Raw genomic sequence first — 14,093 nt, 5'->3', positions numbered from 1 at the left:
CTAATGAAATGGCCCTGAAATTGTATGTCTTTCATGAAACAATACGTAACATCACAGGAATATGGTGAAATTTCATAAAGAAGGTGTTTGGGTGTCTCACGAACTCTACTATGATCAGTGTTTCCAACGTGTGAACGTTGCTTCGTCTCTTCTGGTGCGTAATGCGCGTGAACCATTTTTGGACAGAATTGTCACCGGTGATGAAAAATGTACTCTCTATACGAATATTAAATGCCAAAAACAATGGCTCAGTTCTAGACAAAAACCACTTCCAACCCCAAAACGTGGACTCCATCCGCAGAAAGTAGTGCTTTGCATTTGGTGGGACATCAAAGGAGTAATTCATTTCAAACTCCTCAGTTCACAGCGAACTGTCAATGCAGAGATCTATAGTCAGCAATTGAAACGTTTAAATCAAGTCCTTCATCAGAACGCCCTTCACTCGTCAATCGGAAAGATGTTCTTCTTCTTCACGACCATCCACGTCTACATGTGGCACGTTTGACGCAACACAATATTATGGAGTTGGGTTGGGAAGTTCCCCACCACCCACCATATTCTCCAGATATGGCACAATCAGATTACCATCTTTTTCGTTCGCTGCAACACCATCTTAATAGGAAAACGTATGCAAATATGGAAGGTCTTAAAGAGGACATCCATATATGTTTTTGCTTCAAAGCCAAGTGATTTCTTTAATCAGGACATTAACAACCTGATTGTAAGATGGAAAAGCATTATCGATAAGAATGGAGAGTATTTCATTTACTAATGTTTTGTTTTTAATATAAGTTGTTCGGGTTTTTTTATTTAAAAAGCGACATTAAATTTTTGACGACCTAATATTATACATTAGTTGAAGTACTTTATCAAAGTATCTCGTGAACGCTAATTACCACAAGAGTGTGATTGTATTTCTTAAACACAATTACAAGAACGCATAACAACTCTGATGTTTATGCGTATATATATAAATTCAATTTATTTCGTTTGCTCTCTCCCTGTGATCAACAGTGTAAGTAATCTAACATCACTTTACAAGTTACTTACATTTATTTTACCTTTATCTCCAAAGTTTTTCGAGGCACTTAACAAAAGGAATATGTATAATGAGTTTCATTTCATGTTTATTAGTCATTCAATTAGATTGTTATTCAAATAATTTAAAAATCTTTGGTATTTTTACATCTAACGTTTAATCCTTTATTCAGTCAGATTTATGAATCTTATTTACCGATGCTTTCAAAAATCTGTAACTTTTCGTAATGACTTATAAAAAAGATATCATTTAGCTGGCATTTTGGTCGTTCGACGAAGATACCAGATATTATCGAATCTATTGAAACGACTATCATTACAGGTTTAGTTAATTTAATGCTTCTTTTCTCACGCCTGGAGCTTCACTAGTTGAGTTTCATGATGATTTTCACGAGATTTAGACACAGTTCTGTTAGTTTTCGTTCCAATCTGTTGTCTTGTTGTTCGCGAGAGTGTATAAGATAATTGGACGGCCTTCCTGTTCGACTAAATCTAATTGGTAGAATCCTAGGAATTCTACACACATAGACCTGCACTTAGACGACACATGGGACCGCAAGCGCCTTTCGTTTTTCCTGAGCGAAAGTCTTGAAGTCCATTACGTTTCGACTCGGAGCACAAATTGAATTTGAAAGCATCAGCGGCGAGAGTAAGAAGCGGAACTTTACCGCTGTAGGCACAAACTAAGCAGGCTAGTCCCATCAGCCGTGCTGTCAATCTTCATCATGCCACTTTTCTTTGACTCAACCCCTAGCGTGGAAAGTGCACGAGTATGTCGCCTCAGCAACTGTGGAATTACAGGGGCTATTCGAGGACTTACCTTTTTCTTCTATAGGCTAACACTCTTGGGCATACTCTGCATTCTTTCATGCTTCTCATTCCAATCGGCCTTGTATCTTTCGACATTATCGCCAACACGAAAAAGAAATTTACCTTAGTTATGTACCTGTTATGATCTACTCTTCATATTAACGAAGAATAGGAGAGCTGTGCTACTTTTTCTAACATCATATATTTGATCGACTTAGATTTACAATATTATGAAATGGTTAACAAAATACAAACAAGAATAAACTGCATTTTCGGATTTTCGTTAAAACTTTTACCCTTTCTTTCGCTACAATGGCAAAACGTCTTTAACGAATAATGAAAGTATTCACATAACAGGTCTTCCGGCGTTGAAATGTAGAACACTATCATTTTACTTAAAAAAACTAGCAGCGACCAGCAAAACATTTGCGGTAGTTTTCATGCCCTTCGCTTGAATTTTCCTTAATATATTATTTTCACGCACGGCATTTAAGCTACGCTTTTTGCAGACATTGTGTGTTAGGTCGATAAATCCTGGTCTACTTGAAAGACTTTTACGCGGTCAGACAAACATACTCACATAGACGTAACTTTATTTAATAAAACTACACGCAAAGTAAGCAATAAAGTATAGTAATGATATTTATAATAGTGTACAAAGTATGAAACAGTTATGAGCGTTCGATGTATGACACAGTTTTACGAACTGAAATAAAGAAACTCACAAAAGCGAAGTATAAAACCAGTACTAAAGAAAAAAAACTAGCTAAAGGGTATTTATAGCAGTCTATGAAACGAACCAAATCTAAATTATTGCAAAGTAAAGTAAATGCAAAGCTGTAATGAAGGCAAACTTAGCTGAATACGCAGAAACATCTGAATGTGGCATATGGTTTTAAACAAACTGCACATGCATGTTTTAGACCTAAACAAGTAAAGAAAGCCCGTCTCAAATGTATTTAGTGTAATGTTAATTTTTTAGAAAATTACAGTTGGGTTAAATGTTGTGAAATACTTTGCAAATACAAAAAAAACCAACTAAAGCTGAAATCGAAGCCAGTCATCACATGATGACAACGATATTGTGCCATCGTGTAAAGTATATTCGTTGCATTAAAAAGTTTGAATAAGCAAAAAATAGATAAGGTGATTCTGAATGGAAAGCTAATATGCAATCCGGACTTTTCGGTCAAAGGCTTTTCTTGAGATTTGTAGCGTTGGATCGAGAAATTTGCGAAATAATCCGTACATACAAACGCAAGCGTATTATTTATATAGGATTAAAAAGTGAATTATTTATATAAAAAAGTGCAATCAGTATAATCAGTAGAAAAGTTACGCTGATTAACGAATTAATTTGTTTAACATGAACGGTTAAAAACTGACTAAACATGACTCCTATTTCGTTCAACATAATAGGGGTGCCTACCGTATAACCAAGGCTCGTACTATATATATGTAACTTCTCGCATGACAGTATAGTCAAACTTTGTGCTATATCTGTAACGTCTTACGTCAGATCTCAAAACTATTAATAAGTATTGATTGGATGTTTCAGATCAACGATACTTTAAGAAATGACGGTATCTTGCAAATTATGATGACATACAAAACATTAACAATTATGTACACAAATCGATCACTCGTTACCAAATACGATATATCCTGTCAATAACTTCACGTATGTATTGAAAAGAATATATGGAATATTCAATATGAAGAGAAGAACAATATGTATTGGAATTTCTGTTTGTTTAAATATTGGGTTATAAAAAATTATTACATCCCTGGTTGGTTGTAAAAATTAAACTACATATATGTTTTATTCAGATACTTGGCTAATTCCTATGATCAATCGAGATAATTTAATATACGAAGTAGTTAAAAATAACTCAGTAGCTGACCATATAAAATTTATGATTTGAGCCTTGCTTCTCTTGCTGTTTCCTCCGCGGAGAAATGAACCCCGGATTTTAGCGTTGTAACAACGTAAGCTGTCCTACTAGTGGACTTACCATCATAAATACAAAATAACATTTTCTTCTGAAAAGATGGCTTAAATCATTCACGGAAAATATTTGAAAAAGTTATAATAAGTTCGAAGCAAGACCAGTAAAAAAGGATGTCTCTTCTGAATAACACCCAAAAAGATATATATATATAAAGATATGAACGATGTATATGTATACATATATGATGAATTCATAACCAAACGTACATATAAAGAGAATTCACATGAAAAAGAAAATAGAAAGTAATTATTTTCATGCAAAAAAACAACAAAAAACAGACAACTCATATCCATTCAAAAACTAAAACTTTAAATATAAATTAAGTTGGAACAAATAATACAAAAACTGAGTATTTATTTAATAAAATTATTACAGAATTTTTTCTCCCTATTTCCTTTGTAGAAGAATCTTGTCATTCATACAATCTGTCTATAGAAACATACATACTTCATGTTCTAGCATGGCCTGGTAGTTAGGACACTCGACTTGTAATCTGCGGATCGCGGGTTCGAAGCCCTGTTACCGAAGATGCTGGCTCTTTCAGCTGTGAGGGCGTTATAATGTGAAGGTCAATTCCACTATTCTTTGGTAAAAGAGTGGCCCAAGAGTTGGCGGTGGGTGGTGTTGATTAGCTGCCTTCACTTTAGCCTTTCACTGTTAAATTAAGGACGGTTAGAACAGATAGTCATCGAGTGGCTCTGCGCCAAATTCAAAACAAACCCAACCAATCACATACTTAATTGATTTATTGCCATCTACATTGGCGATAACAAGCCCATAATCCAGTGCAGAGAAAATATACGTAAGTATAAAAATCAAACTAGGTGAAATGATAAATGTTATGCATATCTGCTAAGAATAGCTTTTATCTAGTTAATTCTCTGTGTCTCGCTAAACCTAACGTGATAAATGTTGTTTTTCTCAATGACACTTTTCTTCATAATGTAGAAACCATTTTTTGAATAAATTCTTTACTTGCTTTAGGTTTATTCGTGTCACGTGATATACAGAAGATAGCAGTGCATGTATTATCGTATATTAATTATTTATTTATTTAATATTATCTGGTTTGTTTTATTTTGAATTTCGCGCAAAGCTACACGAAGGTTATCTGCGCTAGCCGTCCCTAATTTAGCGGTAAAAGGCTAAAGGGAAGGCAGCTATTCATCAGCACCCACCGCCAACTCTTGGGCTACTCTTTTACCAACGAACATTGGGTTTGACCGAACATTATATCCCCCCACGGCTGAAAGAGCAAGCATGTTTGGTTGGTCGATGATTCGAACTCGCGACCGGCAGATTGCGAGTCGAGTGTCCTAATCACTAATATTATCTGATTAGTGATATTTAGAAAGTAGTCCTATTTTTGAGTATCGAAAGAAAAAACGTAACAATAATTACTTTTAATTAACGGGAAGTTAATTATATTTTTGGTGAAGATTAGATTGCAAGGGTTCTGACAATGATTGTGTGAAAATGTTCTCCATTCTATATGTTATCGCCCCCAGTGGCACGGCGGTATGTCTGCGGATTTACAACGCTAGAATCCGGGTTTCGATACCCGTGGTGGGCAGAACACAGATAGCCCATTGTGTAGCTTTGTGCTTAATTACAAACAAACTATATGTTATCTTTCTTTTTTAACGAACAGGTTTGATGCATTTAAAAACCGATTCTTTCTTTTCCCCCCACAAACAAATAAACAAAAGCCTGGATTGCATCAAAAATTATTTCTGACGAACAAACTTATAACTTAAGTTGCACGTTAGATCCTCAATGCCTTCCAATACGCACTTTCACGTAGGTCTGTTCTAGTACATCGTTATCGTAACGAAGGTGTGGAACCTGAGCTATGATAACAATGATTATTTCAAATTTCCATTTACTTTATGGTACTTAAATTGGCTACGTACTTTCTTGAAGCAATGAATTTTTGTATTGAAGATATAATTGATAGAATACCAATGCACTCTGTCAGAAACCTTACTGGTTTTTTTTCTGATATAAAGCTTTCAAAGAAGCGATAAGTTCGTTCTAGGAGTTTAAAAGTAACAAAAATTTCTGTTATGCACAGAGAATACACAATACGTTCATCTCCATGTTGATTTCTGATAGTCTGTGAGAAGATACAGTGAATATTTACATCCTACAAAAAAGTTTTCTGACGAATTCTGTTAAGTTAAACATGTGTAAATCTGATAATATGTATTTGTTTAAACTTTGCTTATTCCCGAAAAGCTCAAAAAAATATTCCCTTAAAAACAGAAGAAAGAATCACGCTAGGTTTCACTAGCCTTTTTAACGATCCGTGGACTTTAAGAGTTCAACTGTATAGAAAAACAAATATTATAAAGAACATATTCATCATACGTAGTCACTGCCACCCTGGCAGACGATAAAGCATCGGAAACCACCATTCCAAAATTAAGAAACTTTGTAAATATCTCGGTTCTCGATTCTAGTGTAATTTTGACATAAGAGGTTGCATTAAAGACTTAGTTTCCCTCTTCAATTCAACATTTCTTATGTTTTGCTAAGTGAGCCAATTGACCTAAAAATTGTATATTATTTTCAAAAACTTGGCGAAGGTTTCTGCCAAACAGAAACAAGTTTAAAGTTAAACAGTGAAGTTGTTTTTCTACTTGTGCTTGTAAAATCTCATGAATGAAGACACACACACACGCAATCATATAAATAATTGAACAATCATCTTTTCTAGGTGTGGTTCCAGAATCGACGAGCAAAGTATCGTAAGCAGGAGAAACAGTTGCAGAAAGCTCTTGCCACTCCCTCCATTCTTCCATCCTGTAATGGAGCTATGATGAGAAACATTTACTCCTCAGCATCACCTACTACTCGATCGTATCAGTATCCCCATCACAACCCGATCAATTCGGTCGGAGCAGCTCGTTATCAGCCTATGGCTGCAGCATCTTACCCACCAATGGCAACTCAACCATTCTCCATGTCTCACGCAGCTGCACATAACATGGCCGTCATGCGCCAAGATCACGAGGAAGACTGGTACAATAAAGGATTTCTTCGAATGAACACCGCACCACACCCGAATCTACCACCACCCATGCTTCAATACCAAACATAAGTTGTGACTTGTGTAGAACTAAACTTCAAAAACAAGCAAAAAAAAAACTCGATCAATTGGAACTTGGATTAATTCACGAGTTGTGGAGATTTCGAACGAGCACATATGGGCCTATGAAATTTCGTGATTTTAAAAAATTCCAAGAACTTCACTTTCAATTTATTTTGAAGATTTCGATTAGTTTTTGGAAGGTGCTGTCTTTGAAATTAATATTATAGTAGATGATGTGTCTGCTCTTTAGGTCTACGTTTTTCTTTAACTAGCTGTAGCGTAGGAGTAATATGTTAACGTATTAGCATATTTTACTGTAAACATGGATGTGACTGTTTTGGATATATATATATATAACTTAGACAATGTTAAAAAATGTGTCCTTGGAGTTTTTTTTATTAAAGACTTATGAAGACAAATACTTTCAATTTTCGTGCAGATATGCTAGAAAATACTTAAAAGTAAAATGACTTGAGAAAAGATTTCTGCTTAAAAAATTATAGTAACTTCGTAGGAATTTTGTTCTTTTAGTTCAGCTACAAACCATAAGACAGGTTGCTAGTCTTCGTCTCCTGTACAACGCTTGTCTTGGTGACGCTCCATACAAATGACTGTTTAACAAATTTGTGCTTCAATAATAAACTCTGCTGTTATATTGATTAAAATATCCGTAGATAATATGACATTATTTCAATACTATGGTAATTTATGTATCTGTACAAATTGAAGTAAAACCAGTCATGATATAACATGATTAATATTACATCAGCGGTACAATACTGAAATCAAACGACTTTTCAAATACGATATTCAACAATCGATAAGAAATTCGGGAAGATGAGCTAGAACCATGTAACAGTGTCAACTTGGAAATATCTAATTTTGAAAATCGGCGTTATCTTTGTTCTTACATTTAAGACCTTAACTTATATAATGGATGGTAATGTGTTCCTTAGTTTGTTTGTTGTTGTTTTTTCAGCTGATAAAGCTCTAAGGCTGTGAGTTGATATGGAAACTAGGCGATTGTAAGATGCAATAAGAAGAAAATCTGAACATATTTAAAGATATATATATATAGTTCATCAATTCATTATAGGTATTGATATTCCAAAAGTATTGTAGCTTTCCATGAATAAAGCGTTAATATTCGTATATTCTGTACGATTGGTTAAGATTAGAACAATTCACTTAAATATGATCTGCAAAATTAAGCTTACATGGTGTCTTTCTCCATGCTAAATATCGCCATCTGGTGGCTTCCGAGTAATATTTTATATACAGTAATTGATGGGAATGTTATTTGTCAATAAGCTACTCCGCCTCTTTTCCTAGTTAGACTTTCTTAGGCTTAAAAATGAAAAAGTTCAGTTTAAAAACCGTTGATACAAGTTTTTCTCATCACAACCCAATATTCAAAATTGAAAACATGAATCGCTAAACTTTGTTTAAATGTGGAATATGTTTGATATTCAATGCGGAAAAAAAAACACTAGTCATATGTATATTTCAAATATCCCGAACACATTTCGTGCCTCTTCCTAATATGTCTTTTACATCCAGAAATAAGAACAACAAAAATCCACTTTGATAGATTATTTAAGCAGAGTGTTAATGATGAACCTTAATTAAATGGACAGCAACTGCCTGTTGTAGAAACATAAGTCTAAAGGTTCTCTATACTTGTGTTTCTACAACAGGCAGTTGCAGTCCATTCAACTAAGTTTCTTTAAAAATCCACCTATCTTCACGATTATCGTGATTTCCGTCTCTTCATAAAGTAGGTTCTAAATTGTAACATGCCAGAATAACGAGGTTGTTATTATTACTTTTTGACCATTAGGGTGTTAGCTTGTAAAGTGTTCGTTCTTTTTTTGTTAGGAACAGCCAGTAATGTGTGAACGTGTGCTGTGTCCAACCACGTGTTGAAAAGCTGTTTTATTGTGACACACACATATATATATATATATATACGTGTGTGTGGGTGGTTGTGTGTTTGTGTGTAACGAACACGAGAAAAATAAAAAATTAAGAATAAAATTCGCTCTTTTTGAGACAGTTTTTCTCACCTAACATTACTGATATTATTGAAAACTGGGACAGAAACTATTTCAATCAATTTGATGGTCAACTATTTCATGTTTCATCTCACCGAGACTCAAAATGCAATTGACAAGAATGAATCTCGGAAGTTAGTGACGGATTAGCTCTTGAAAATATATCATAGAACGAATCTCCGAAATACTTGATGGAATGATTCTGAAAATAACTAATAAAATGAATCTCGGAAGTGACTGATAGAATCGATCATGGAAATAATTGACAGAATGGAGCTCGGAAGTAACTGATAGAATGGATCTCGAAAATAACTGAAAAATGAATCTCAGAAATATGTTTTGAATGAATATTAAAACAATACAAGAAACTTGTTTAATTTAAATATGACAATAATGACTAGGCCTATTCAAAATAACCACAAAAAATATGAAATCAAAACAACAAAATAAAAGACACAAAACTTAAAATATTGCACGAGTCAGACTGGTTAACTGTGCTAGTTTTAAACCAGTTTCCTGCCAAAAATAATCTATAGACCTCTAAAAAAGAAAGAAAATAGAAACAAAAATATTCTCTACCATGCAGTGAAAATGTTAGTATTGATTAATTGTCAAAGTGCGATCAAATGCTATGATATGTACTTTCATTAAAGCTCGATAGTTCGTATGTCTTTTTTAAAGATGTTACTAAGGTTTAGAGTGTATAGTGAGTAAAACACGTTTCACCTAATTGTCCACATTAAAATGTAATAGGGAAAAATTATAAATAAATCTCGAAATTAAACCTAGAAATTGACGTGGTCCTAAATTTGATTTATAAAGATTTAATCTTTAAGAGTTTCATCTTTATAAAATAACTAACGACGTTATAAAAGCTTCAAAACGTTAGTTCATATCCATATTAAAAAAACAAAAAACAGTTAAACCTAGAAACTGAAGCAGTCCAGAATCTGATTTATAATTTTAAAGATTCTATAAGAATTTTATATTTAATAAAATTACTAACGACGTTATAGAAGCTCCAAAAATTTAAGTTACTAAGACAGCCTTTCAAGGTTCGATTTGCTTTTCTTCAAATCAGCTCGACCCGGCATATCCAGGTGGTTAGGGCACTTGACTCGCAATCTGAGGGTCGCGGGTTCGAATCCCCGTAACACCAAACATGCTCGCCCTTTCAGCCGTGGGGGCGTTATAATGTGACGGTCAATCCCACTATTCGTTGGTAAAAGAGTAGCCCAAGAGTTGGCAGTGGGTGGTAATGACTAGTTGCCTTCCCTCTAGTCTTACACTGCTAAATTAGGGATGGCTAACGCAGATAGCCCTCATGTAGCTTTGATCGAAATTCTAAAAGAAACAAACAATCAAATCAGCTCACTGAACAACAACAACAAAATTAGAAAGTTGTTCTCGATAATAATTTTTCTGCTAACTTTTTACGAATCACCAACTGTTATCGCACCTTGCTTCAGCCAAGTTCTCTTTACATTTCGTTATTAAACAAAAGTTTTCACCTATACCATCACGAGTTTCAGCAAATATGATTAATGTTTCAATCAAAGTTAAGCCTCTAAAATATACGTCCCCGTAAAGCTAGATATTTTAATGAATCAGAATTGTAAGACATGATACTAGTAAAAGTTAATATGTTTTCGCTGTTTAGAAAGTGAAATGTTATTTTTTAATATCTAATATTAACAACATTCGATAACTAGTATGTAGAAAGTTGCAAAACCTACTCAGTTATTTAAAAACTATTAAACAAATAAGTATTTTTTGTCAACAGGACTAGATAACATAATTTTTGTTTCTAGATTTATCAAGCACAACCAAACTGAGAATCAATATATTCAATACTTTTTTTATGAACCGTTTTAAATTTCTCAGCTTGTAGCTAAGTAGGCTTTTCTTCAGCGAAACAGCCTAACATTTAATTAACAGTCTGCTGTTACTTGGCAAAATGCAGAGTGAATAGAAATCTTTAATTTCCGGAAAAATCCCGCATACATCAGTTTCTTTAATAAATACATCATACAGTATGTGTGTGTGTGTATTTAGTACATTTTCACAGTTCTTCTGTCTTTTATTTATCCCTGAAATTTTCGCTCCACGTTCTTTCAACAGATCATCTGAAGAATACAAACGTATATAGCACGAAAATATCTGATGTCGCTGCTTCTCATATAGATGAGGCACTCGAGATTGCTTGTTTGTTTTTGTGAGCTTGTTTTCTCCTGCGCTGTTGAGCAAACAAATCAATAATTGCTTGTTTTTATTTTATTTCACATTTTTTTCTTCCATCCGAGTGCTTCTTTGTTAAATAAACTAAACAACATTGGTTATGACAATGTTGTGCACAATTGTTAATACCATCTCCTCTATTCTTGGGCCCGGCATGGCCAGTTGGTTAGGGCACTCAACTCGCAATCTGCGGGTCGCGAGTTCGAATACCTGTCACCCCAAACATGCTCGCCCTTTCAGCCGGGGGGGGGGGCATTATAATGTGGAGGTCAATCCCACTATTCGTTGGTAAAACAGTAGCCCAAGAGTTGGCGGTGGATGATGATGACTAGTTGCCTTCCCTCTAGTCTTACACTGCTAAATTAGGGACGGCTAGCGCAGATAGCCCTTGTCTAGCTTTGCGCGAAATTCAAAAACAAACAAAAAAGCCTCTATTCTTTCATGTGTTTTTGTTTCATCACATCAAGCTTACATCGTCCATCTCGTTCACTGAATCAGAATTTTTACAAACTAATTATAAACTACTGTTGATAAATTCCAATGGAAATTTGTTATTTTTAAAGAAGGTAACACGCTATATATATTTTTTCTTTCTCCCAACAACAAGCGACTCTATTTGGATTTTTGATAGCAGTAATCTCTTATCACAACAATTTCTTTCTTAGTGAAAGAAGCTCAATTAAGTATTTCCGAATCAGGTTTTTAGGAGTTAGATACTTTGCTAGTTATTAGGCTTTTAGTGTTTTTAATTAACTTTTTAACATCGTTCAGTAAAAACAATTTTGATAATTAATGAAGTACTAAGCATGTTTAATATTTAGAAATCCATTTTTACCATTCATTTCTGGCACTTCTTATTTCTTGAAGATCATATCAATACCTTTATACGGCAGGACGCTTAGAGATAAAAAATCAATAAACATCATATGGTAAAAAACAAAACAGGAATGACATCACAGTTGAAAAATAAGTTGTGCAGTGCAGCAAGTATTATGGTCAACTCCTGCCTTGAAAGAACAACATAAAAACCACACTGCTTACTGGTGTGTTAATATCTTGGATCGTTGTTATTTGTTTCAAGTAGCCTACCATCATTAACTCACTACCACAAGTATCCTTACTTTCATTGACATTCTGTTTCGATTGTCTTTCCATTTTTATCATTATTCTAATAACTGTGTCTTCGTAACCATATTAATTCAATTACTTTATGTTTATTGCCTCACAAATTCATCTACTTTGGCTTCATTAACACATCAATTCAACGACCATGCTTTAGTTGACACTTTAATTCAACCACCTTGCTTCCATTATCACACTGATTGAACTACCTGTGTTCATTACACACTAATTCAACTACATTGTTTTTATTACCACACTAATTCAACAACCTTGTTTTCATTGCCACACTAATTCAACTACTTTGCTTTCAATACCACACTAATTCAACCATCTTGCTTTTATTATTTTATTAGACCACCCATGACCCGTTGGGTCATCCAATATTCAAGGGTTATGAAGAATTCAAGCTAATTTCAATATTGCACCCAAATTAATGTTTATTTTGAGATAATTTAATTAAATATTTCAATCCATTCGTGTTATTAATAATTCAAGAAAAGATATTTGATTGTTGATCGGGAGTAAAAGGAAAGACCATTTTATTTTTCAAAAAAGTGAAGTCAGAGTTTTCAGGTATTGGGATGAACAAACCTTATTCACAATTGATTCAAAACGCCTGAAAATAAGAAATAACAGATAATAGTAATGTTATTCATGGTTTATTAGAACGTAACTGCTATAAAAAACAAAACACATTTCACACTTACTTGCTCAAATTACAGCAAGAAACAACAAAACTTGATAACTGATACACTATGAAATTCACCAAATGAAAGATCTTTCTCACTGTCTCACTTTCTCATTTTCTTACCTACCATAACCAAGGCACATTATTGAGAAATTCTTCAAGATCTTGTTTGTGTCATCTTACGCCTGTTAATGAAGATGGGAACATTGACAGGGAAATAGATTTTAAACGAAAAAGTTTCGTAAAGAGCGCGAACGGTAGTGTGATGTAAAATTACTCATGCTAGAAATTTTCATAAAAGTGACCCGAAAAACGGCGCTAACTCGGTAACCCGTGGCCCAATTTTAACAAAACTTGTTTTATTATACTTCTATTCTCATTTCAGGGGTACCGTATTCCACAAATATGGCGTTATTGTGCACCTTTTTTGGCTATATTTAATTACAGATAAGCAAACAAACAAACAATCTCAGAGTTTTAGTAGTATATGGATAGATAGATGTATACAATACTTTCGTAAGTCAGCACAATACCTAAATGCTACCTTCAATAGCATGTTTGTCTCTAATTAATGCTTCACAAAGCAAAACAGCTTATGAAAATTACATTACAGTGTCGAATTCATTTTCAATGATTAACGCAGTTGACAAAAGTATTTTAATGTAACTATGGTTTACATATCACACACTTTACTTTACATTAGCTTGTATGTTGTTTAATAATAAACATCTTAAAGTTGTTGCACTTACGTTGCCATCTTTTGACGAAATAGGGAAATACATTTGAACGAAGAAGTTTCGTAAAGAGTGCAAATGGTAGTGTGATGTAAAAATACTCATGCTAGAAATTTTGATAAAACTATCCTGAGAACCGGCGCTAACTCGGTAACTCGTAGCCAGATTTTAACAAAGCTTGTTTTATTCTGTTTCTATTATCATTTCTCATATTCTATTTATATTTCTATTCTCAAATTGTGCATATTTTTGCTTTATTTAATTACAGACAAGCAAACAAACAAACAAGCTCAGAGTTTTAGT

At 33.8% G+C, this 14,093-nt stretch overlaps 1 protein-coding gene across 1 annotated transcript in view; it reads left to right on the top strand.

Moving 5' to 3' along the window:
- The window catches only part of LOC106463623 (homeobox protein prophet of Pit-1-like), a 31,910-nt gene extending 24,679 nt beyond the window's left edge, over positions 1 to 7,231 (top strand). The window contains exon 3 of the mRNA XM_013923672.2: positions 6,580 to 7,231. Coding sequence (XP_013779126.1) covers positions 6,580 to 6,963 — 384 coding nt within the window. The 3' untranslated portion in view covers positions 6,964 to 7,231. The remainder of the gene's footprint in view (positions 1 to 6,579) is intronic.
- The last annotated feature ends 6,862 nt before the right edge of the window (positions 7,232 to 14,093 follow it).

Source organism: Limulus polyphemus, unplaced genomic scaffold, assembly GCF_000517525.1.
Source record: "Limulus polyphemus unplaced genomic scaffold, Limulus_polyphemus-2.1.2 Scaffold1448, whole genome shotgun sequence".
NCBI lineage: Eukaryota > Metazoa > Arthropoda > Merostomata > Xiphosura > Limulidae > Limulus > Limulus polyphemus.
This window is presented reverse-complemented; position numbering and strand designations above follow the sequence as displayed.